Genomic DNA, 24657 nt, shown 5'->3' with positions numbered 1-24657 from the left:
GGCGCTCCAGGAATCCTGTCCCTTGTCCCTTGTCCCGGGATTGCCAGCCCCCGTCCCGCGGCACCGGGGACAGCCGGGGCTCAGCCCCCCGAGAATCCCCCCCCGCCTCGACTCGTGAGAGTCCCGAAAAATGAGAGAAAAAGAGAAAAAAAATCCCCCGGTGACTCATTTTGGGCCAAAAACCCGAGAAAGCAGCAGCGGGGGAAGGCGGGCGGGCCCGGGGCCGCTGTCCCCCTCCCGGGGGTGAAGGAGCCGCGGGTGCCCCGACCCCCCCTCCCCGCCCTCCCGGGATAAATGCGGGATTCAGCGAGAAGGGGTGAAAGAAACACCAAAAAGCCCCACTCGGGGTTTTATTCCCCGTTTTTGTCCGGAGCTGCGGGAAGGGGCGGCTCTGCCTCAGTTTCCCCTCGCTCCCGGTCCAGCCTTCCCAGCTCCGTCGGCGCTGGGATGGAAGGGATTTCGGGAGTAAATAAAGGGATTTAGGAACAGATCGGGTTTCAGGAATAAACGGGATTTTAGGAACAGCTCGGGTTCCAGGAATAAATAAAGGGATTTTTAGGAACAGCTCGGGTTTCAGGAATAAATAAAGGGATTTTTAGGAACAGCTCGGGTTCCAGAGCCAGCTGAGCACCCCTGGGCGAGGCCGCTGCTGGGAACCGTCCCGACCCCAGAGCTCTGAGGGTGGAAGATCCCGAAATCCTTCCAAGATTTCCTGAGGAGGTGCCCGGGGAGGAGCCCCGAGGGGCGCCGGGGGAGCGGCTGCAGGGGGGAGCCCCCAGAGCCCCCTCCCCATTCCCGGGACCCCTTCCCTGGTTCTGGGACCCTCTCCGGTGCTGCCCCCGCACCCGTTCGTGGCCGGGCTCGGGACACGGCGAGGAGGAGGAGGAAGGTGAAGAGGAAGGTCCGGTGCCTTCGATCGCTCCAGCCCTGCCCGAAAGTCCCGGAGCCTCAGCTCTGCCCTGGCATCCCCCCGCACCGGGAATATCAACCCCTGGAATATCAACCCTTGGAACAACAATTCCTGGAGCAGCAGCTCCTAGAACATCAATGCCTGGAGCACCAATTCCTGGTAAATCATCCCCCGGAGCAGCCGCAGCCCCTGGCATTCCCATCCCGGGAGGAGCGAGGGAAGGGCCGCACATCCCTCCCGGAACCCCCGCGGAGCCCCGGGGGGCAGCGGAGCGCAGAAATCCCGGGAAGAGCGGGGGAGAGGCGCGGGCGGAGCCCGGCGGGTCGGGAACTGCGGCTCTGGGTGTTCCAGCCCCAGGAAAAGCAGCGGTCCTGGAAGAAGAGACCCCCTCCTCTGGGAATCCTTATCCCAGGAAAGGCAGGAGAGGAGGAGACCCCTCCCCTGGGGACCCCCAGCTCATCCTGGGGCTGCGGGAAGAGCTCAAAGAGGAAAATCCAAGAGGAAAATCCAGGTCCTGACACGGCCCCAAATCCCACTAGCACCCCCAAAAGCACCAGGAAGGACCCGGGATCCCCATCCCAGAACTGATCCCAGAACTGATCCCACCCCAGAACTGATCCCACCCCACAATTTGGCTCCTGGATCCCGTTCCCAGCTGCTGCTCCAGGCTCTGATCCCTCATTCCCATTTTTTAGGGATTTGTCCTCATTTCCTGCCCCACCCCGCGTTATTCCCAGGGTTATTCCTTCCAGGCCCCTCTCCAAAGTGTGCAAAATTTATTATCCTTAGAAACAGTAAAAAAAGGGAATGGGGGCCAGGAGTAACAGTCCAAACTGGGAGTTACAGACTGGGAAGGACACAGGGAGGGAATTCTGGGACAGACAGAAGGAATTTTGGGACAGACAGAACTTTGGGACACAGAGGAAATTTCGGGATACAGAGGAAATTTTGGGACACAGAGCAGCCTGGGTTCACAGTGAAGTGCAGAATTCCCAGTCCCAGGGAAAAGCTGCTGGATGTGTCCAGCCAGGACATCCCCAAATCCCAACCTTCCCAGGGATTTGGGATTTTGGGAATTCTCAGCATTCCCTGCTGGATCTGGAGTGGCTCCAGGGTCAGTCCCCTGCTCTCACCCAGACATCTGACAGGTCCTCGGTGCTCTCCAGCTTCAGGTTCTGGGAATGAGAAGGAAAAGCTCTGGAATGAAATCCCTGGGATGAGGCTCAGGAACAATCCCAGCCCCTCCTGCCCCGCCCGGGGCTTTTCCAGGGAATAGGAACAGAGCAGGAATTTCCTCACGGGAAGGGGCCCCCAGGGGGGGCTTGGAGTCTCCATCCCTGCAGGAATTCCAAGGAATTCCTGGATGTGGAAGGAATCCAGGTGGGGATTGGGCACATTGTGACTTCGGAGAGCTCTTCCAGCCTCAGGAATTCTGGGATTTTGGAATGCTGTTCCCTGACCCAGAGTCTGGAATGCGCAGGGTGGCTCTGAGGGACAAACCCTGCACTGGGAGCTGGGAATGTTCCCATTCCCTGGAAAAACTGGGAATGAGCTGCATTCCATGGAAAAACTGGGATGGATGGGACGAGCTGCATTCCATGGAAAAACCGGGATGGATTTGGAACGAGCTTCATTCCCTGGAATTCCAGGATTGGTGGGATGAGCTGCATTCCCTGGAATTCCAGGATTGTTGGGATGAGCTGCATTCCCTGGAATTCCAGGACTGGTGGGAATGGCTCCTGCTCTCACCTTCTCGTTGGCCAGGTGCAGGAGGCACAGGAAGGCCAAGGGCACCGACAGGTTGGTGGCCATGGTAGGAGGGAGCCTGTGGAAAAGCGGGATCGGGATCAGAGCCCGGGAATGCCAGAGCAGCCAGGAATGCCCAGGAATGCCCAGGAGCAGGGAGTGGGCACAGCTCTGCCCTTCCCGGGAACACCCACAGGGGTTTGCCCTGTCCCATCCCAACAGCCAGAGGGATTCTCCCATTCCCATTTGGGATTTTCCCAGTCCCACTCCCATTCCCATAAGGGATTTTCCCATTCCCTGTCCCATTCCCAGGAGGGATTTTCCTTGTCCCCTTCCCATTCAGATTTTCCCTGCCCCATTCTGATTCCCACGAAGGATTTTCCCACTCCCATCTGGGATTTTCCCATTCCCATTCAGGATTTTCCCACTCCCATCTGGGATTTTCCCATTCCCATTGTTCCCATTCCCGACCTGGGCTGCAGATCCTTGATGAGGTCACTCAGCATTTTCTCTCCGGCCACCTTCGCATCCGTCCCTTCCTCGGCCTCCTCCCCCTGCTTGGGAAAATCCAGGAATGCAGAGCCCCGAAATTCCAAGGAAAACCCCTGGGAACCTCAGCCCCTCCTGGCCGATGGGAAGCTTGGGACTGATCCCATGGGATTGGGGTTTATCCTGTGGGATTGGGGCTGATCCCTGGGGCTGGGAAGGACCCCCTGCAGAATTCCCAGCAGGAATTTCCCTTCCAGACCTCTCCTTGCTCCGTCAGCAGCTCCCACATGTTCCTCTTCAGTCTCCTCATGTCCATCCTCTTGGCCGTCCTGGCGTACTGGATGGGGATCTTGTGGATCTGAGGGAGGAATCCAGGATTGTCCGGGATCATCGTCTGGATCATCACTGGGATCACAGCCACTGGCATTCCCGATTTTCCGTGGGAATAACAGCGAGTGCAGCCTCACTGCCAATTCCCGTGTTCAATCTGGGAATTGTTCCTCTGGGAATGCCAATCCCAGTGCTCAATCTGGGAATTGTTCCTCTGGGAATGCCAATCCCAGTGTTTAATCTGGGAATGTCAATCCTGGCAATCCCTGGAATCACAGCGGTGTCCTGGAATTTTTAACCCTGGAGGTGCTGAGAGGTTTTTGCTCCAGCCCAGCCCAGGGAAGAATTCCCGGTTCTAACGAGGAATTCCCAGTGCTCCCAGTCCCTCCCAGTGCTCCCAGTGACCTTGTGGGGCTCGGCGATCAGCTCCAGCTCCCCACAGGCCGGGCCATTCCCGTTGATCCCGGGGACCTCCGGAGCCTCGGGATGAGCCGGGAGCGGGAACGGCCCCGCCTGGCCTGGGAATTCTGCGGGATCGGGATCGTCATCGCTGTCAGGGACCTGCCAGGGGACACGGGGGGACACCAGAGTCACCTGGGAGGAGCCAGAGGCAGAAGGAGGGTGCGAATTCCAGCCTGGCTTCCCCCTGGGATTGGTTTATCCATGGGATTGGGGTTTATCCCCATGGGACTGAGGCAAGGTTGAGGCAAGGCAGCTGCAGGGGGCAGAAATCCCAAAGTCTTCCCACCCCTGGGAATATCCAGGCCTGGATGCCAGCAGAGCCCTGCAGCTCCAACTGCTCCCCTCAGGAGTTCCCTGGCCGTGGGTTTGGTCCCAGCAGGAGCTCCCCAGTCCCTGCTGTACCTGCAGGGCAGGGCAGAAGTTGGAGGTGTCGTTGGGGTTGTTGTAGTCGTAATCCCCAATTCCAGCCTCGCTGTCCAAGGCTCCCACTGGATCCGGGCTCGGGCTGAGCTGGGGGAAAACATTCCAAAATGTTCCTGGGAAAAGGCTGGGCCGTGGCCCTTCATCCCCCTTTTTGCCATTCCAGGAGGGTTTGTGGTGAGAGCAGCCCTGGGGAACGTCCAGAACATTCCCAGGGTTTGGTGAGGAGACCTTTGGTGCTGGGAATGATTCCCTGGGATGATTCCCTGGAGTTCTTTTGGGAATTCTCACCTTGATCAGGGGTTTGAGGAAGAGCTGCCGCAGGTTCTGGGGGTCGTAGTTGAAGTCTTCAGGGAGTGTGGTGCTCCTTCTGTTCTGGCTTTCCAGGATGGATTTGGCCAAAGTTGTGGATGCCTGGGAATGGGATCGGACAGCTCCATGGAAAAACAGGAAGCTCCACCAGTTTTCCATGGAAAAATGGGAAGCTCCACCAGCTTTCCAGGGAGTGTTTTGCCTGGGAAGGGGCAGGGTGGGAGGTGCCCCCCAGGACACGCAGCTGGAGCTGCCCAAATCCTGGGAATTCCAGGCTGCTGTGGGAAAAGGGCTCCGTGGGCACCTTGGTCTTCTGGAAATGGGCCTGGAAGTTGATGTCCTCCTGGAAATCCAGCTCGAAAACCTTCCTGGGAATCCTCTGCCGGGAATCCTTCTCCAGGCCTGGGGCTGCTGAGGGACAGCAGGGAAAGGGGGAAAGGGAAAGCTCGGAATTCCAGGACTGAGCCGTTCCCAGCCTGGAATTCCAGGACTGGGCCCTTCCCAGCCCAGAATTCCAGGATTCCAGCCCCTCCCAGCCCAGAATTCCAGGATTCCCTGCCCTGGGCACTCACGGGGCTGGCGGGGCCGGAAGCGCCAGTGCTCGGGGCCGGCCCACATGGAGAGCACGCGGGGGCTGAAGTAGGAATATTCCCCGGGATTCAGGGACACGTGCAGGCTCAGCGTGCCAATGTCCCCCTCGCCCAGGGGAGCTCCAGTGCTCCTGGAAAAGGACAGGAATGGCAGCTGCTCAGAATCCCACCGGCATTCCTGGGGGATTTGTTATCCCTGCTCGGAATTCCCTTGGCATTCTCAGGATTCGTTATCCCTGTTGAGAATTCCTGGGATTTGCTACCCCTACTCAGAATTGCCTGGGTACTCCCAAGGGATTTGTTATCCCTGCTCAGAATTCCCTTGGCATTCCCAGGATTCCCTCCCTGGCACTGGGAATTCCTCCCAGGTATTGGGATCCCTGGAACCCAGCCCAGCCTCCATCCCTGGAACCCAGCCCCACCTCTGGCTGTGGCCCAGGGAGTCTCCGTTGGGCTGGAATTCCTGGGTCCCATCCCCAGCTGGGGACGCGGGCGGGGAGGGGGCCCAGCCCTCGCCCTCCTCGCTGTCGGGATCCACGTTGGGATCGAAGGCCTGCTCGCTCATCCGGAACTTCTCCAGGAGCGCCGACACCGACTGCAACACAGGAGGCCCCAGCCTGGGTCAGGGATCCTGCCTGGGTCAGGGATCCTGCCTGGGTCAGGGATCCTGCCTGGGTCAGGGATTCCCAGCCTGGGTCAGGGATTCCCAGCCTGGGTCAGGGATTCCCAGCCTGGGTCAGGGATCCTGCCTGGGTCAGGGATTCCCAGCCTGGGTTGGGAATCCTGCCTGGATCAGGAATTCCCAGCCTGGATCAGGAATCTGACTCAGGAATTCCCAGTCTGGTTCAGGGATTCCCACCCGGCTCTGGAATCCCTAACCTGGCTCTGAAATGTCCAGACTGGCTCAGGAGTCTGGCTTAGGAATTCCCACCTGATTCAGGGATTCCCAGCCTCGCTCTGGAATCCCTAACCTGGCTCAGGGATTCCCACCCACCTCGTCGTGGGACTCCTCGTCCCACTTGGTGAACTGGAATCCGGCCAGGGAGGAGCAGATCCGGCGCTTCTCCAGGCACGGGGCCAGCAGGGCTGCGGAGAGGTGGGACACAGCTGAATTCCTGGGGTCCCAGCAGGAACTCCCACCTGGGTCAGGAATCCCCAGCCTGGATCAGGAATTCCCCCCCGGCTCTGGGATCCCCACCTGAATCAGGAATTCCTTATGTGCCTCAGGAATCCCTAATCTGGCTCTGGACCTCAAACCTCCAAAATTCCTGCACAGGATCCCAAATTCAGGAATTCCCACCTGGCTTTGGAATTCCAAACCTGGCTCAGGACCCCAAACCTCTCACATTCCCAGTTTCTCAGCAGCCTGGAAATTCCCAGTTTTCCAGCAGTTTTCCAGATCCCAGCGATGCAAGCAGAGAACACATGGGAAAAGGAGGGCAGGAAAAGCAGGGCAAAGGCTGGGAAAGGCTGGGATTCACCTTTCAGATCCGGCACGGTGAGGGGGTGGGAGCTGGGCAGGGCCAGGCTCTCCGAGGAGGACAGAGGGACAACTTCAGAGGGGAAGAGGAGCCGGCTCTGGAAGCCCTGGGAGCGCAGCCCCGTCAGGAAAATGCCGGCAGAGCTGCACTCGTCAAAGGAGGCCACTGCCCTCTGGAACATGGGATCCACCTGGAAACCAGGAACGGAGAGGGTCAGGGAATGGGGATCAGGGAATGGGAACCCGGGAATGGAGGGGGGAATCAGGGAATGGGGAAGGGAACCCAGGAATGGAGGGGGGAATCAGGGAATGGGGAAGGGAACCCAGGAATGGAGGGGGGAATCAGGGAATGGGAACCCAGGAACAGAGGGGGGAATCAGGGAATGGGAACCCAGGAATGGAGGGGGGACTTAGGAAATGGGGAAGGGAACCCAGGAATGGAGGTGGGAATCAGGGAATAGGGATAGGAAGTCAGGAAATGGATGGGGGAATTAGGGAGCAGGGATGGGGGAGTGGAGAGGGGAATCGGGGAATGGGAATCTGGGAATAGGAATTAGGGAATGGAGAAGGGAATCAGGGATGGAAAAGCAGGACAGAAGGGCAGGGAGGAGGAGGAGCAGGGCAGTGAGGAAGAGGAGGGTGAGGAGCAGCCCAGGCCCACCTCGGCCCTGCGGCTGCCCTCGGGCACGTTGAGGTTGCTCAGGTTCTGCTCGATGGTTTTGAAGCTTTGCTTCTTCTTTGGCTGAGCCTTCCTGGCAGCCTCGGGGGCCGGGCTGGAGTCTGGAATGGGAAAAGGGACAAATTCCACCTCAGAAGGGCTGGGATACCCCAAAGGAGGGAGAAAACCTGGAATTTGTGCAGCAAACTACAGCAAGCATTGAAATTCCTCAGGATCTGCTGACAGCAACGTTCTGCTGCCTTTTTATGGATTCTGTTTGGCAAAAAACTGCCCCTATCTGATCCCAAAGTGCCCCTGTTTAGCCCCAAACTGAAATCTAAAATCACTGAGCGACAGATGCAGCTCCTCCTCCCAGCCCTCCCTGCTCCAGCATTCCAGGAGAACCAATCTGGGATCTCCCAACCCTTGGGAAATGAATCCCAAACCTCCTCAGAACTCCCAAGAGCGCCGAGGCTCCCCCGATCCCGTGTGGGAAATGATGGAATCGCAGGATTTTTTGGGAGGAAAAGAGGGAATTCCCACCTTCCTGGGGGCTGCCGGGGTCGCGGGCAGGGGCTGCCTCCTTGCCCAGGTGGCCCAGGACCCTGAAGGTGTCGGCGTGCACGGAATCCACGCGCATGGCGTAGATCTTGGCGCTGGCATCCAGAGTGCCAGCTGCCACCTGCAGGGAACGGGAATGCCCAGCTGGAGAGGGCACTGCCACCCGCACAGGGCACTGCCCAGCCGGGCCACCCCCGGGCTCAGCACCCCTGGGAAAACCGGGATAAAGGAATGAAATAACAGGGAAAGGGTTTAGGGAAAGCTATGAGCTCCCCCAAGGGACCCCTCTGACCTGGAAGTTGGTGACCTCCGAGTTCTTCTGCTTCAGGATGTCCGTCATGTAATCGATCAGGTGCAGCCCAAAGGCGTTCTTGGTGGTGATTTTCTGCAAGAGAGCACAGCTGGGACCCTGACACCCTGGGGACCGAGGGGACAACGTGGACACGGCTGTGGCCACGGCTTCCCCTTGGAAGGGGAGCGAGAGCTGGGCAGAGAATTGTCAGAAGTTCATCAGAAGATCTGAGAGACTTCAAACCCTGCAGGGCCCAAAGGCGGCTGCCCCGACTCACGTTCTCGGTGGAGAGCTTGATGCAGGTGCTGTAGTGCTCCGCGATCTGCGCGTTGGTCCATTGGGGCAGCGGCTGCTGCCAGCTCTCATTCCTGCGGGACACGGCGGGGTCGGTGCCCGGGGTTCCCTCAGCCCGGGACAGAGCAGGGTTGGTGCCCAGGTATCCCCTCAGCCCGGGTCAGTGCCAAGCTCTCCCCTCAGCCCGGGTCAGTGCTGGGCTCTCCCCTCAGCCCAGGTCAGTGCCCGGGGGTCCCCTCAGCCCCAGGGGTCCCCTCAGCCCGGCACACAGCGGGGTCGGTGCCCGGGGGTCCCCTCAGCCCGGGTCGGTGCTGGGCTCTCCCCTCAGCCGGGCCCAGCGCACCGGCCCTACCTAAGTGATGGGGAGCCGAGGCCCTGCAGCGACGAGTCCACAACCCTGGAGCGGCGGCGCTGGCGCCTCTCGCGCTCATCGTCGTTGCCGGGGCACTCAGCGAGCACCGGGGTGCCGGTGCTGCCGGGAGCCCGCGGGGTCGGGGAGAGGAAGGCGGCGGGCACGGCGGCGGCGGCGGCAGCGCGGGGGCTGCGGGCGGCCATGGCTGCCGCTCCGCGCCGCGCTCCGGGCGGCCCCGCCTCGCCCGCCAGCCAATCAGCGCGCGGGGTGCCTGCCCGCCAGCCAATCAGCGCGCGGGGCGCCTGCCCGCCAGCCAATCAGCGCGCGGGGCGCTCCCGCCCCCGAGGCGGGTTTGAACGGCGGCGCGCGCTCAGTAACGGTCGCGAGGGCGAAGGGGGCGGGGCTGCGCTCTGAGGGAGCCGTGAGGGGGCCCGGCACGGGAAGGGGCGGCCGCGCTGTTTCCCCCTTTCCCCCCCAATTCCGGAGCCGGAGCGGGGTCAGCAGCCTCCGGTACTGCCCTGGAACCCCCCACGGTAGGAGGAGGAGCCGCTTATCCCGGAATCGCTGAGGTTGGGATCTTTGGGATCACCGAGTGGGCCCGATCCCCACCTTGTCACTGAGTGCAACGTCCAGGCCTTCCCCTCCAGGTGGGTCCCGATATTCTCTTTGCCCTTCCAGGTGTGTTTGCACATTCTCCATCATTCTCCAGGTGTAATTCCCACATTCCCTGTGATTCCAGGTGTATTCCCACATTCTCCATCCTTCTCCAGGAGTAATTCCCACATTCCCTGTGATTCCAGGTGTATTCCCACATTCTCCATCATTCTCCAGGTGTAATTCCCACATTCCCTGTGATTCCAGGTGTATTCCCACATTCTCCATCATTCTCCAGGTGTAATTCCCATATTCCCTGTGATTCCAGGTGTATTCCCTCATTCTTCAGGTGTAATTCCCACATTCCCTGTGATTCCAGGTGTATTCGCACATTCTCCATCATTCTCCAGGTGTAATTCCCATTCCCCGTGCCCCTCTCCTGGCTCCAGGTCCCACATCCCTGGGAGAGCCCCGAGCTCTGTGCCTGAGGCAAAGCTCCACCAAGAGGGAAGGAAATCCATGGTTTTCCCTCCTGGAGCATCCCTCGTGCTCTGGGAGCTTTAGGAAAAATTTGGGATGGCCTGGAGGTGCCAGATCCGTCCCCAAAGCTTGGGAATCCCATTGCGTTCCGAAGTTTGGGAAGCGGGGTTTGACTCCACCAGGAGCAGGAGCTTTTCTGGCATTCCCAGACGGAATTTAGGGTTTAGGGACTGGGTGCCGCCGTTTTTCCCGGTGGTTTTTCCCGGCCGAGCCGCTGGATGGAGCAGGAGGAAAAGCCGTGGATTGATCTCCGCAGGAATGGTTCTCGGAAGGAGGAGCCAAGGAGTCACAGAGCCATGGAATTGCTGAGGGTGGAAAACACCTCTGGGATCATCAAATCCGAGCTCCAGCTCGGGATGGAGCCGCGGGATCTCCCTGATGTGGGGGGATAATCCGGATTTAGGGAATGATGTCCCTATCCAGGTTATTCCAGGCTCCCGGGAAGGGCTGATCCAAGGAAACGCCGCCCAGCCCTGTCCCCAGGACAGCAGTGACAGCTGGGTTTCCATAGAACCCCTTGCAAACACAGCCATCCATCAGCCAAACAAAGGAAATCCCATTTTCCCCAAGGAATGTGTGGATTTAGGGTGATCCTTAACCCCAAAATCCCAGTTTGATTTTGGCTCCATCCATCCCTCTGGAGCTGAGCTTGATCCACGCTTGGATTTTTATAGAATTCCACACACAGCCATCCATTAACCAAAGAAGGAAAACCCAATTTTTCCTAAGGAATGTGTGGATCTAGAGGTGGTCCTTAACCCCAAAATCCCAGTTTGATTTTGGCTCCATCCATCCCTCTGGAGCCAGGCTCCATTCCCGCCAGGACGGAGCCAGAGGGATCTCAGCTCTGCCTTCACCCAACCCCAAAAATGGCAAAGGAATCAACGCTTGGAGCTGGAATCTCCTTGGAAGAGCAGCCCGGAATCTCCCTGGAAGATTCCAAGCACCCCGGAGGCCCCGGCTGGCTCCCAAACCTGGAGGATCTGAATCTCAAAAAATCCCAAAAAATCTTTGGGGTTTTTTTGTCCCCCTGATGATTTAGGGGCTGAGCAATGGGGTCGGTCCCTTCCCTCGGCTGCTCCAGGATATTCGGGAGAGGCTGGAAAATCCCCAGCTGAGTCTGGGATGTGTTTTCCCGGGAGCAGCCCCCGCTTTCCGTGGCTGCTGTAAACAAATCAATCTCTGCAGCTGAGCCCATCCCGGAGGAGACTCCAAGGAATTCTGACGGGTTTTATGCCCGAATAAATCATTCCTGCCCTGGCAACGGCATCGGATTTTCCCCCGGCAGCAGCAGGAACGTTCCCTGATGGAAGAGGGAATTAAGGGAATGGATCACTGTGACAGCAGTGCTGCAAAGGGCTGCGATCCCTCCCTGGCTCCAGAAATCCCTGCTAGGACTTGGGAAAGCTGCAGTTCCCAGCTCCCCACATTGCAGAGGGGTTTGCATTCCCAAAAGCCCGGGAGGATGTGGGGATGCTCCTGGGTGCAGGGAGAGGTTTCCTTCTGGAGCTGCAGGGGCTTTTCCAGCTGAGCTTGGGAGGATTTGGGACACTGGGATGTTCCCCAAGCTGTGGGGTGGGAAACTTGGGAAAAGGGGAGGGAACAGGGATTGGAGACCTTGCCTGGAATGGGCAGGGAATGACCACGGAATGGGTGGGGATTGGTCAGGGAATGACCTCAGAATGGGCAGGGAATCCCACCCTGGGACCAACTGACCATTCCCTGCCCATCCATGGATCATTCCCTGAATGGAAGCCTGGGAAAAGCCTCGGATTTGGGGTTTCAGGGCATTCTCCCCTGCTTTCCCCTTCCAGGCCCGTGTCCATCCCCTCCAGCTGCGGCTCCATGGCCGCGAGGGAAAGCTCAGGAGAGGGAAAGGGGTTGGATCTTTCCAAGATTTCATTGGAAGCTCTGTTCTGCCTGGCTGCTGCACGCGTCGCTCGTGTCCAGCTGGGATGGATTCTTTTCCCTTTAGTGGGAATGTTCTGGAAAAGTCACAGACCTCGGGGTGGCCCCAGTCCCTTTTCCCTGCCCTGGGAATGGCCCCAATCCCTTCTGCTCCCAATTCCCTGGGAATGGCCCCAATCCCTTCTCCTGCCCCTCATTCCCAATGAACAGTGAGGATCTGACCTTTGGTGCTCTCATTCCCTGTGTTTTATCCCCTGTGTTTTATCCCCTGTGTTTTTTATTCTTGTGCCACAAATCCCAGGATTTCCCAGATTTTTGGTGCCCTGTCCATCCTGGCGTTGGACACTCCCAGGGATCGAGGGGCAGCCACAGCTCCTCTGGGAATTCCATCCCAGCCCCTCAGGGAAGAATTTCTTCCTAAAAAATCCTGGCTAGAGCGTGGATCCCCCCAGGATTCCTTAAATCCTCCTGCAACCCTTTGGTTGCTCCAATGAGTAATTAATTTCTAATTAAGCCCATCCTTATGCAAGCAATTCCCTCTCTCCCCTTTTCCCTTCCTTCCTTCTGGAATTCCTGATGCCCAGGAGGTTCCTCAGCCCTGGAAACACCAAATCCAATTGAATTCCTTATTTGCCACCCCAAAATTCTCACCAGCCGGGGTTGGTTCCCAATCTGCTGGCAGCTCCTGCTCAGAGCTCAGTAATTACCAGGGTAATTAATGCTAATTACTGCTGGGAACAAGCTGGAATTCTCCACCTTCCAGCAACCCCAAATCTGCCGGAATCTGCCCCAAAAATGAAACTGGGCATTCCTGAAAAACGTGAATTCACTTCCATCCAGATGTCCTGAATCCAAATCGTTCCTCCCTGAGCTCCGATTTTTGGGGAAGCATCCCAGAGCCCCCCGGGTGCCATGGAAACTGCGGGATCCGCCCCGGGAGCCGGGAGCTGCCTTGAGTTCCCGGGGTTTTTTATTTTCCGGGATATTTTGGACTCTGCATTAAGCAAACATTTATGCAAAACGCTGGAATGCATCCATGGAAATGAGGTTGAACCAGAGAGGGAATTCAGCGGGATGGGCTCACCCAGAGCTGCAGATCCCGCTCGGAAAGCACCAAACACGACAAAATTTGGGGTTTTTTGCATCATCCCTGATTTTGGGGTTTTCCTGGGAATTGGAGATGGAGGAATGACCCAAAGCCCTGGGAATGTGGAATTCCCTTTCTGTGTGTGGCTGAGGGGGACTTTTGTACCTCATTTTATGGGGTGGGGGGGAAATTCCCCATGAGGGACGGCCGTGTTAAAGGGATGGATGATCCCCATGGCTCCGTTGGGATCTGAATCCTGCTGGGAAGGGATGATCCCAAATGGCTCCGTTGGGATCTGAATCCTGCTGGGAAGGGATGATCCCAATTGGCTCCGTTGGGATCTGAATCCTGCTGGGAAGGGATGATCCCAATTGGCTCCGTTGGGATCTGAATCCTGCTGGGAAGGGATGATCCCAAATGGCTCAATTGGGGTCTGAATCCTGCTGGGAAGGGATGATCCCAAATGGCTCCGTTGGGATCTGAATCCTGCTGGGAAGGGATGATCCCAATTGGCTCCGTTGGGATCTGAATCCTGCTGGGAAGGGATGATCCCAAATGGCTCGGTTGGGATCTGAATCCTGCTGGGAAAGGGGATCCAGCCTGGTGTTCACGGGAAGCTCGGCCAGGAACATGTGGATGTTTATCGCTTCCCTCCTTTATCCTGGATAAAATCACTGATGGAAAACCAACAGCCGGAGTTTACTGGGCCTGTGGGATTGAGCTGATCCTGGGAACGCCGCTTTAATTAAAATCCAGAATTCCAGCCAGCCAGAACCGCCAGCGGGGGCGGGATGCTCCCGCAATTCCCACCTGGAATGTCGCGCTTGGAAAAACACGGAATGCGTGTTCCTGGCGGAGCAGCGGGACTGGGGAAGCCCAGCCCGGGAACGGGAGCTGGGATCCATCAGGGACGCTGGAAATGCCAGGAATCGCCTGGAGAACGGAGCGGCCCTGAGCCCTGCCTGCGCTCCGGGAGGGATCGGAGCCTTTTCTGTGATTTGGGAGTCAGTGCCGCACTCCCAGCCCTGAATTTGAGGAGGAATTTTGGGAATTATCCCTTTTCCTGTGTCGGTGAATTTCAGGGCAAACCCCTCCCACTGAAGGTGCCCCAAACCCATCATCCATATTTTTTATGGAATTTTAGCTTTTCCACCTCTTCCCGCTCCCACCCCTCCTCCCCTCGTTAAGGGATAACGAACCATTCTCCACATCAAAGGAATATTTATCCATGAAAATCCATGCTGGGACAATCCTGAGACACTTTGGGAAGGACGGTTGGGTTCCCTCTTTCTTGGGATGCTCCCATGGGAAGAACTTCCTGGAAAGCTCCTTCCAGCTGCCGCCATCCTGAATTCCCCAGGGATGTCAGAGTCACAGGAATGGGATTTGGGGTGGATACTCCACAGGGATGGGATTCGGGGTGGATATTCCACAGAGATGGGATTTGGGGCGGATATTCTGCAGGGATAGGATTTGGGGTGCATATTCCAGCAGGAATGGGATTTGAGGTGGATATTTTGCAGGGATGGGTTTGGGCTGGATATTCCAAGGAAAAAGGGGTTTCCCGTGCTAAACTTTGCATTATAACGATTGTGTCCATTTTCAGCTGGACACAGGATTTTGGGGCAGGGTTTGGGAGAGGAATAAATCCCAAAATCCCAGAATGGGGAAGGCTGGAAGGCCCATAGTGGGTCCTGAAGGCTGAAAATTGGATTTCTTTCAGATTGTGGTGATTTTAATGGGAAATAAACCCCCGGAGCTCCCAGGCTGGGCTCTGTGACCTCACACGAGGGCTCAAGCAAGGACACAGAAATCCCAAAAAACCCAAATCCCGTCATTCCCTGGGGGAACGCTCCATAAACAGCGGATCCTGAGCTTCCATCCTGGAACGCTCGGCCATGAGGAGCCCTCGAGGGACAGAAAATAAAAACAACAATAAAGACAAGGATGGGCGGGGCTGGCCTTGTATCCACAGCAATCCCAGAAAAAACGCTCCGAACAATGGGAATGGCTCCCGGATGGATCCTTGGCTGCGGCTTCCAAAGGCGCCGCTGGATCCTTGGCTGCGGCTTCCAAAGGCGCCGCGGTTTTTCTGCCAAACAGACCCGAACCAGGGCCAGGCCTGTTTGAATCCCAAAATCTGCGCTGTGGCCAATGACTCCCCATGGAGCTGGAAAAGCCTTTTTGGGATTTAGGGATTCAAGATCCCCCTGGATATCCAGCAGGGAGAATGAAATTAAGGATGGGAGGAGGGAGGTGCAGGATGGGGTCGTTTTCCATGGGGTGGGATGCACCGAGAGGTCCCTCCTGCCCTGGAGAGAGCACGGAAGTGCCGGCCAGTGTTGGAATTCCGGAGGAAAACCCGGCTCTGTCCCGTTCCTGCATCCCCTCCATCTCCAACCAGGCAGTGCAAACATTCCTGGTGTCTGGCCCCACAACAGAACTCATCCCAAGGAAAGAGATGGGAAAACAGCACGGGGAGCGCCGGCATGGCACAAGCAGGGCGGTGACACCAGGGTGGCACTGAGGGGACATCCCTAGGTCAGGGTGTTGGAGTAGAAGCTGAAGCTCTCGGAGACCGTCTTGGAGTCGCTGCGGGAGGAGCCGTTGGAGGTCATGTCCAGGGAGAGCCGCCTGGCCCGGCCGGGCTCGTCCAGCTCCTCGTCGGCCGCGCCGAGCGCCGAGGCCACGGTGGTGGTGTCCATGCGGCTGAGCTTGGACACGGAGCTGTGCGTGTGCAGGAAGCGCGCCGAGCGCAGCTCCAGCCCCTCGTACTCGCCGGCGCTGACCCACGGGCACCACCGGAACGCGTGCTTGAATCCCACCCGGAACCTGGCCACAGGACGGGACGGGCGTGGGATGGACACGGGCATGGACGGGGAAGGATGTGGAGATGGCCGAAGGAATGGGATGGACATGGCCGAAGGAATGGGATGGACATGGCCAAAGGAATGGGATGGACATGGCCAAAGGAGTGGGATGGACATGGCCAAAGGAATGGGAAGGACATGGCCAAAGGAATGGGATGGACATGGCCGAAGGAATGGGAAGGACATGGCCAAAGGAATGGGAAGGACATGGCCGAAGGAATGGGATGGACATGGCCGAAGGAATGGGATGGACATGGCCAATGGAATGGGGAAAGACACAGACATGGGCAAAGGACGGGAGAAATAAAGCTGAGCTTTTCTAAACATGACAAAATTGTGATCTTTCACAGAGGGGAGGAAAAACGCCCCAAGAAATGAAAAAATCCACTGAGAAATGGAAGACCCCCCCCCCCCCACCGGTAAACACCAATTAGGAGTTGGGATTGCTTCAGTTGATGTTTGCCCTCAGAATCCACAGGGTTAGGAAAGACTCCAGGTGAGAACTGTGCCTCCCCACCTCTGCTGAAAGAGGCAGAGGGTGGGACAGAACCATCCCAAAAAACCCCATCCATCCTCTCCTCCAGGACCCCCTCCGCGTTCCCGAGCTGCGCGCGCTCCCACCTGTCGTTGAGGCAGCAGTAGATGATGGGGTTGTACATGGTGGAGCTCATGGCCAGCCACATGACGGCCAGGTAGACCTGCTGGATGAAGCTCTGCAGGTACCACTGGGGCCGCAGGTACTGCAGCGTGAAGTAGACGTGGTAGGGCAGCCAGCAGAGCGCGAAGGTGCACACCACCATGATCATCATCTTCACCACCTGCCAAGGAGAGAGCCATCCTGCAGCCACTCCCGCCTCGGGAATGGCCTTTGTTTGGGAATGGCCAGGAATGCTGGATCCAGCCCCTCCTGTAATTCCTCACCTCATGGTTGGGAATGGCCAGGAATGCTGGATCCAGCCCCTCCTGGAACTCCTCACCTCATGGAGATTGGTCAGGCATTCTGGATCCAGCCCTTCCTTGAATTCCTCACCATTTTCTTGTCCAAGACTGCTTATGGTTGGGATTGGCCAGGAATTCTGGATCCAACCCTTCCTGGAATTCCTCACCTCATGGAGATTGGCCAGGAATTCTGGATCCAGCCCCTCCCAGAATTCCTCACCTCATGGAGATTGGCCAGGAATTCTGGATCCAGCCCCTCCCGGAGTCCCTCACCTTCCTCTTGGCCGACACCTGCTCGTGGTAGCGGTCGGAGGAGTCTCCGGGGATGGCGCTGGCCCAGAGCGTGCGGCCGACGGCGGCGTAGGCGCAGCCGATCACCAGCAGCGGCAGCACGTACAGCAGGACGGTCATGGAAAAGTGGTACCTGGAAAAATGGGATAATCCCTGAGGATCCGGCACTGGGAATGCCATGGAAGCACTGGGAATGCCGTGAGAAGTCTGGGAATGCTGTGGATCAGTGAGGACTTCTGTTAGAGAGGAGTTGGTTTAAGTGGGAATCCAATAATTCTGGGTTTAACCACAAGAGGGGCAGAGGCTCCAACCCTGGGGAAAATCCTGGAAAATCCTCTCTTCCCTAAAAACCGAGTCCACAAATGTGGCTGGAGCTGGCTTGGAAAACTTCCCAAATCCTGCCTGGTTAGTGGGATTTTATTCCCAAGGCTTTGGGGCCTCTGGGTGGATTTTTGGGCTCCAAATATTTTTGGGCTCCCTGCTCCTCTGTCTTTCCAAGGATTGGGACTCCAATCCAGGCCCTGCTCCCGCTCCTCTTCCCGGGAGCTCGGGTTGAATCCCAGCTCCAGGGGGTGAGGAGCGGCTCCGGGAATTCTCCCGCAGGGAACGGGGCTGGCCCCGGCCCCGCTGCTGCTCGGTACCGCAATCTGATTTTCCCGGCCCTAATTCCATTTGGGATGGCCTTGGCGGGGCTGGACTTTGTTTGCCTCATTCCAGAGGCGTCTTGGCGGCTCCGCAGGAGGATTTTGTTGCGGTTCCCATGGAATTCCGGATCCTCAGAGCGCTGCAGGAATGTCTGGAGGAGCTGCGGGATAACGTCAGCAGCGCAGAGCCCCATTCCCAGAGGGGTCTGGGCTCCGAGAGCCCTTCCAGACAGCTCCAGGAATCCTTCTGGGATGCCAGGGTGGAAAAGCACTAGGAATTGCTCTGCCTGCAGCATTCCCGGGATCGCAGCGCTGCGGGAGATTTGGGGTTTGCAGCTGGAAGGGTTTTAGGAGCTGGTGTGGGATGGAGGATCGTGGAATGCTGGAGGATGGAGCTGCCACCTCCCTTCCCTGGGAATCCCGGCAGTGTTGGCATGGAAGGGACATCCCTGAATTCCCAGGGGATCCAGGGTGGCTTCTCCCTTCCCTCAAAACCCCAAAGGGAATTCCTGAACCCTTTGGGAAGCAGGGATCAACGGCTGGATCCCATCCTGCAGAATTGTCATTCCGGCCAAAACCAGGGATGTTCTCCAGGGGAAATCAGCTCTGGTACCCTCTGCACACCCGGGTTGTGCTTCCCAGAGGTTTTCTGAAGGAATTCCCCCAGAAGTGTTGGAATTCTCCTGTTTTCCCTGTTTTTCCTCCTGTTTTCCCTGGGAACTGGAAAAAGGATGGAATTTTTTCCTCCTGGCGCCACAAACGGAGCAGCTGCCACTGGAGCGTTCCCAGAATATCCACCCCGAGGCCATGGAGCGGGGAAGGGCTGGAATGACACCTCTGGAATGACCCAAACACCTGTCCCGAGTTATTTAGGGCAGGAAAATCCCATCCTGGGATCTGCTCGCGGGGTTCCCGAGGACTGGAGCCGCCACCGAGCCATGAGTTCCTCCCAATCCCCAAATTCTTTGGGATTTGCCATCCCAAAGCTGCCGGGGATCTCCTTTCCCAGTTTTCCATTTCCTGAGTGTGGGATGCGGATCCCTTGTGGATTTAGCGGTGGCATTGTCCTATTTTCCTCCTCTTTTTTTCATCTTTTTCCCATCCTCTTTTCCTTCTCCCTTCTTTCCATATTTTCCTCTTTTTTAACTCTTTTCTTTTTTTCCCCCCTTTCTTTCCTCTTTTCCTTTTTCTTTCCCCTTTCTTTCCTTCCTTCCGTCCCTTTTCCTCCCCCTTTCCCCCCCTTTTCCCCCCTGAATTTCCTCCATTTCCCCCCATTTTTCCTCATTCCCACCCCATTTCTCCCTGTTCCCATCCCATTTTCCCCGTTCCCACTCACGTTTTCCCGGACACGGCTCCGCCGGGCTCCGGCCACTCCACGAGGCAGACGAGGCGTCCCGGGAGCTCGTGGGTGATGGAGAAATATCCCTGTGGGAAGGCCAGCAGGAGCGCCAGCAGCCAGATCAGCCCGATCAGAGCCTTGGTGGCCGCGGCCGAGAGGCGCGGCCGCAGCGGGTGGATGATGGCCATGTACCTGTGCGGGAAAAACAGGGAAATCCGGGGGGCTGGCGCAGGGAACGGCGGGAATTGGGGCTGGAAAATCCTGGGGAGCTGGTTCTGGGAACAGCGGGAATCAGGGCTGGAAAATCCTGGGGAGCTGGGTCTGGGAACAGCGGGAATTGGGGCTGGAAAATCCCAGAAAATCCCGGCGTTCTGGCTCTGGGAACAGCGGGAATATGGCCGGAAAATCCCGGGGTTCTGGCTCTGGGAACAGCGGGAATCAGGGCTGGAAAATCCCAGGGTTCTGGGTCTGGGAACAGCGGGAATATGGCCAGAAAATCCCCGGGTGCTGGCTCTGGGAACAGTGGGAATATGGGCAGAAAATCCCGAGGTTCTGGCTCTGGGAACAGCAGGAATCAGGGCCAGAAAATCCCGGGGTGCTGGCTCTGGGAACAGTGGGAATACAGGCAGAAAATCCCGAGGTTCTGGGTCTGGGAACAGAGGGAATACGGGCAGAAAATCCCGAGGTTCTGGGTCTGGGAACAGTGGGAATCAGGGCTGGAAAATCCCAGTGTTCCCTTTGGGAAAAGGGGGAATCAGAGCTGGAACATCCCAATGTTCCAGCTTTGGGAACAGCAGGAATTAGTGCCAGAAAATCCCAGTGTTCTCCAGTTTTGGGAACAGTGGGAATGGGAGCTGGGAAATCCCCGTGTTCCCTTCGGGAAAACAAAGGATGGGGTGGGAATTTGGGAGCCGAGGGAGCTGCCAGGCCCTGAATTCTTTGGGATTTTCCTGATGCACTTCTCGCAGTGCCAGCCCCAATCCCGAATTTCCTGCCATTGTCCCGAGTGTTTGGAACAACTTCCGGCTGTTTTTCTTTCGTGCCCAGGGCTGGAGCAGCTCCAGGGGAAGGAGGGGATGGAGAAACTTCCAGCAAAAATCCCGCATGGATCCGTGATGGATCCCACAAAAAATCCCATGGGGTTCCCCTGGATCCCGGGCTGGAGGGGTTTGGGGCAGCCTGGGATGGGGAAGGTGGCACTGGGTGGGATTTGAGGTCCTTCCCAATCCCACCCATCCCAGGACTTTGGGAACATGAGGCTCGTTCCATGCTGCTTCCCTGATTTTTGGTGGGAATTGGGAATTCCAGCCTGGAGCCCCCACACTGCCCTGCTGCTCCTGATCCTGGATCTGCCCATTCCCAGTCCTGGCTCTGCCCATTCCCAATCCCAGTTCCAGCTCTGCCCATTCCCAGTTCCAGCTCTCCCCATTCCCAATCCCAATCCCAATCCCAGTCCCAGCTCTCCCCATTCCCAATCCCAGTCCCAGCTCTCCCCATTCCCAATCCCAGCTCTCCCCATTCCCAGTTCCAGTTTTCCCCAATCCCATTTCCAGCTCTCCCCATTCCCCCAGATCCTGCTGCTGCCCTGGAGCAATTCTCCCTTCCCCGGCTCCTGGTACAAATCTGCTTTTCCTGCCTTTCAGCTCCATTGGCAGCTCCCAGCCACAGGAAAAAGAGCAATTTTCCCAACGTTTGGAGGGGATTTGGGGTTTGTTCCCTTCCCCATGCCTGGCTGGAGTTTGGGATGCAGTTGGAGCTGCAGCTTCCAGGTGGGAGCCTGGATTTCTTTGGAAAACCAAGCCCATCTTCAGGGTTTGCAGGTGCAGGAAGGTTTTTTTTGGGATGCTAATCCCCAAAAAATTCCAGCCCCAGCCTCCCAGACCTCCCTGTTTTACTGCAGCTTCCCTGGATTTGCTTTCCTGGATTTTCAGGGTGGATCAAAGGCTGTAAATTAAATTATTCACCCCAAAAAAAAATCTCTGGAATTCATCCCAGCCCCAAAGGGGCTTTTCCAGCCAATCCCAAAGATCCTCTTGGAACAGCACCATGGGAGAGGAACTGGAAATATCCCGGTTTTTATTGATGGTTGCCTAAATTCCCGTGGATTTTGGGGAGAGGATTTGGTGACAAAACCAAACCTGGGGCTGTTTTTGACACCCGGGGAGCCTCACCCAGCCCCGGCCCCGCTTCCCGCAGGGAATCCCGGAGCCAGCAGCTCCAGAGGCGCTGGAAAAGGCAGGAGAAGCGTCCTCCCCCCCCGGATCCCTGCCAGAATTCCCTTTATTCCCTGGGAACAGGCACGGGGCAGAGCCTGGCTGGCTCCGGGAACGCGGCCTTGGAAAAACCCGAAAGGCTCGGAGGGAGCCACGGGGCCGCTCCGGAACCGGGGTTTGTCCCGGGGCTCCAGGGGGAAATGACCCCAAATTCCTGGGAGAGGGAAGGGACATCCTGCGGCTTTTGGGGTCCCCCCGTCCCGCTGGGATCCGGCAGAGCTTGGGATCATGGCCCCAGTGGGATCTGGGATCATAACCCCAAGGAGATCATGGCCCCAGTGGGATCTGGAATCACGGCCCCAGTGGGATCATGGCCCCAGTGGGATCTAGGATCATGGCCCCAGTGGGATCTGGGATCAAAACCCCAGTGGGATCATGGCTCCAGTGGGATCCGGGATCATGGCACAAGTGGGATCTGGGATCCAGCTGAGCTTGGGATCATGGCCCCAGTGGGATCTGGCAGGAACTGGGCAGGGAAAACCCAATCCTGGTCACTGACCTGTCCCACTCCGGCCGGGGATGGATGACCCCTCCCTGACCTGTCCCCGTTCTCTGGCCAGGGATGGATGATCCCTCACTGACCTGTCCAGCGCGATGGCCGTCATGGAGTAGATGCTGGCGAAGACGGCGGCGATGGGGAAGAAGTTGTGGAAGCGGCAGTAGGCGTGCCCGAAGTACCACTCGTTGTGCACGGCGTAGCTGAAGTTGACCACGGTGTTGAGCGCGGCCATGGAGGCCTCGGCGAAGGCCAGGTTCACCAGGAAGTAGTTGGTGACCGTGCGCATCCGCTTGTGCGCCAGGATGATCCACATGACCACGGCGTTGCCCACCACGGCCACCACCACGATGAGCGCGTAGGCCACGGCCCACAGGGCCACCTGCCACGGCGGCTGCACGAACGGGTTGCTCCAGGACTCGTTCAGGGAGGCGTTGAGGGGCTCCAGCTCCAGCTCGGCCGCCAGCGGCGGGGCCTCATCCATGGCCACGGGAGATGGGGGTGAGGGACCTCCTGATCAGGAGAATTGGGGTGAGGGACCTCCTGATCAGCCAATTTGGGGTGAGGGACCTCCTGATCAGCCAATTTGGGGTGCAGGGACCTCCTGCTCAGCAGAATTGGGGTGAAGGACCTCCTGATCAGAACTGGGGTGAAGGACCTTCTGGATCAGCCAACTTGGGGTGCAGGAACCTCTTGGATCAGCAAAACTGGGGTGAGGGACCTCCTGATCAGCCAATTTGGGGTGCAGGGACGTTCTGGATCAGTCAGTTTGGGGTGCAGGAACTGGGATCAGCCAATCTGAGGTGCAGGGACCTGGATCAGCCAGTTTTGGGGTGCAGATCCCTGCTGGTTTGGGGTGCAGTAGGATCAGTGCACAGCCAGTTTTGGGGTGCAGATCCCTGCTGGTTTGGGGTGCAGTAGGATCAGTGCACAGCCAGTTTTGGGGTGCAGATCCCTGCTGGTTTGGGGTGCAGTAGGATCAGTGCACAGCCAGTTTTGGGGTGCAGATCCCTGCTGGCTCAGCCTCTTTGGGGTGCGTGGCTGCTTCAGGGCATGGGCACCTCCCGCTTTGGGGACAGCAGCTTTGGGGTGCAGAACCCGTCTGGCTCAGGGTGCAGCAGCTTTGGGGTGCAGAACCCGTCTGGGTCAGGGTGCAGCAGCTTTGGGGTGCCGGTCCCTCCGGTGCCCGGGGGCAGCTGGAGCCGGGAGCGCGGCCATGGCGCGGCTGGCCCGGGGTGTGGGGCTGGCCCGGGCTGCGGGTCCCGCCCGGCTCGGGCACGGCTGGCCCGGGCTGCGGGGCTGGTTCGGGCTGCGGGGCTGGTTCGGGGTCCGGCTCCCTCCGGGCTCGGCTGCGGCTTCCCCACGGTTCGGATTCCTACCGGTTCGGAGTGCGGGTCCCGCCCGGTTCGGGGCGCGGGTCCCGCCCGGTTCGGCACCGCACTGGGATGCGGGTGCAGCAGAGCAGGTGCGGATCCCTCGCGATTCGGGATTCAGTCGCTCCGGGAAGCAGCCGGTTCGAGATGCGGCTCCTGTCGGTACCTGCTGCAGCCGGTTGGGGATGCAGATTCCCCGGTTGGGGATGCAGATTCCCCGGTTCGGGATGTAGCCGGTTCCGGCTGCGGATTCCGCGGTTCGGGCTGCGGATCCCCGCTCGGTTCGGGCTGCGGATTCCCCGGTTCGGGCTGCGGATCCGCGCTGGCTCCCGGCCGCCGGCGGTTCCGCCCGGCCCCGCCGCGGGCTCGGGGCGCAGCCGGTGCCGCGGACCCGACTGCGGCGGGCGAGGCACGAGCGGGGCTTTTATGGGCGGCGCGGGCGGTGCCGGAGCGGGGTGGGCAGAGCCGGCCGGGGACAGCCCCCCCGGTCCCGGTCCCCTCCCCGGTCCCCCAGTCCCGCTCCCGGGGCTCCGCAGGCCCCGCTGCCGTTCCGAGCTCCGCCGGCTGCGGCTCCTCCGCCTTTCCAGGCGCCCCCATCCCAAATTTCCCCCCCACATCCCCTCTCCCATCTCTTCCCCCCCAAATCTCCCCGAGCATTTTTGGGGCCCGACTCCAGCGGGAATTAAAGATCTCGGTAACGGCAAAGCTCCGCGGTTTTATCGATGATTTTATCGATTATTGATTGGTTTTATCTTTATTTATCCCGAACCTTTTCAGCCTCCCCAAAAAAGGGCTGGAAAATCCCTCTCCATAAAAATCCGTCTCCATGAAAATCCCTCTCCCTGAAATTCCGTCTTCTCCCTAATTAATTTAATTAATCTGAGGTTTCTTCCCGCAGCCCGGGTTCGTATCCAGGGATTTGAGCTCCGCTGCTGCCAGATCCATCCCGGCCCTGCTGCTCCAGCCGGGAATGCTGCCAGGAGCTTTTTTCCCTCGGGAATTCTGCTCCTCCCTCGGGATGCGCCGCCGCTTTTCCTCCCGGGAAAGCCGCTCCGCTGTGGCCGCGGCTGATCCCAAATCCCGGATTTTGGGCAGGTAAATCCCGCAGCAGTTCGGGCTGGGAGCCGCGCGTGGGGAGGAGGAGCCGCTGGAATTCCCTGGGAGCGCCGGTGATTCCTGAGGCGCTCCCGGGATTATCCCCGCTGCAAAATCCCTCCCCGGCCGCGCCTTCCCGCAGCGCGCAGCCTTGCAGGGGTTAACGCGGCCGCGCTCGGCCCCTGCGGGCGGAAATCGGCCCCAAGTTCAAATTCCCCGCAGGAATTGCAGCGGGAAGAGCCGGGGGTTGAAATTCCCCGCAGGAATTGCAGCGGGAAGAGCCGGGGGTTGAAATTCCCCGCAGGAATTGCA

The 24657-nt window shown here is 58.5% G+C and overlaps 2 protein-coding genes across 4 annotated transcripts; both read right to left on the bottom strand.

Moving 5' to 3' along the window:
• Positions 1-1669: 1669 nt before the first annotated feature.
• NCAPH (non-SMC condensin I complex subunit H) lies at positions 1670-9136 on the bottom strand. Of its 3 annotated transcripts, none has more exons than XM_064400526.1 (17): positions 8897-9135; positions 8528-8618; positions 8251-8343; positions 7941-8079; positions 7401-7519; positions 6741-6930; positions 6254-6345; positions 5682-5854; positions 5242-5390; positions 4974-5080; positions 4649-4771; positions 4340-4447; positions 3881-4036; positions 3405-3503; positions 3128-3210; positions 2660-2735; positions 1670-2085 (listed from the first exon to the last, which is right to left on the bottom strand). In XM_064400526.1, exons 1-17 carry the CDS (start codon positions 9097-9099, stop codon positions 2026-2028), a joined length of 2061 nt encoding a protein of 686 aa, XP_064256596.1. In that variant the 5' UTR covers positions 9100-9135; the 3' UTR covers positions 1670-2025. The 3 variants fall into 3 exon arrangements, with proteins under 3 accessions (XP_064256596.1, XP_064256597.1, XP_064256598.1); XM_064400527.1 differs by having other exon boundaries at positions 4974-5077; XM_064400528.1 differs by lacking the exon at positions 3881-4036 and having other exon boundaries at positions 8897-9136.
• Positions 9137-13579: 4443 nt separating this feature from the next.
• On the bottom strand, positions 13580-23786 carry TACR1 (tachykinin receptor 1). The gene is made up of 6 exons (XM_064400530.1): positions 22479-23786; positions 21964-22447; positions 19106-19300; positions 17108-17258; positions 16517-16713; positions 13580-15857 (listed from the first exon to the last, which is right to left on the bottom strand). The coding sequence occupies exons 2-6, from the start codon at positions 22359-22361 to the stop codon at positions 15563-15565; spliced, it is 1236 nt and encodes a 411-aa protein (XP_064256600.1). The 5' UTR covers positions 22362-22447; positions 22479-23786; the 3' UTR covers positions 13580-15562.
• Between the last annotated feature and the right edge of the window lie 871 nt (positions 23787-24657).

This window comes from Passer domesticus, chromosome 28 (assembly GCF_036417665.1).
Source record: "Passer domesticus isolate bPasDom1 chromosome 28, bPasDom1.hap1, whole genome shotgun sequence".
NCBI classification, from domain to species: Eukaryota; Metazoa; Chordata; class Aves; order Passeriformes; family Passeridae; genus Passer; species Passer domesticus.
This window is presented reverse-complemented; position numbering and strand designations above follow the sequence as displayed.

What these genes read in the sequence shown, in the direction of transcription:
- TACR1 (XM_064400530.1), bottom strand. Translation starts at nt 22,361, where the DNA reads ATGGATGAGGCCCCGCCGCTGGCGGCCGAGCTGGAGCTGGAGCCCCTC. An exon ending in ACGGCCATCGCGCTGGACAG is followed by an intron (nt 19,301 to 21,963) that starts GTCAGTGAGGGA and finishes TTTCCCGCACAG; the next exon opens with GTACATGGCCATCATCCACC. An exon ending in TACTGCTGCCTCAACGACAG is followed by an intron (nt 15,858 to 16,516) that starts GTGGGAGCGCGC and finishes TCCTGTGGCCAG; the next exon opens with GTTCCGGGTGGGATTCAAGC.
- NCAPH (XM_064400526.1), bottom strand. Translation starts at nt 9,099, where the DNA reads ATGGCCGCCCGCAGCCCCCGCGCTGCCGCCGCCGCCGCCGTGCCCGCC. An exon ending in CTCGGCTCCCCATCACTTAG is followed by an intron (nt 8,619 to 8,896) that starts GTAGGGCCGGTG and finishes CGTGTCCCGCAG; the next exon opens with GAATGAGAGCTGGCAGCAGC. An exon ending in ATCAAGGATCTGCAGCCCAG is followed by an intron (nt 2,736 to 3,127) that starts GTCGGGAATGGG and finishes GCTTTTCCACAG; the next exon opens with GCTCCCTCCTACCATGGCCA.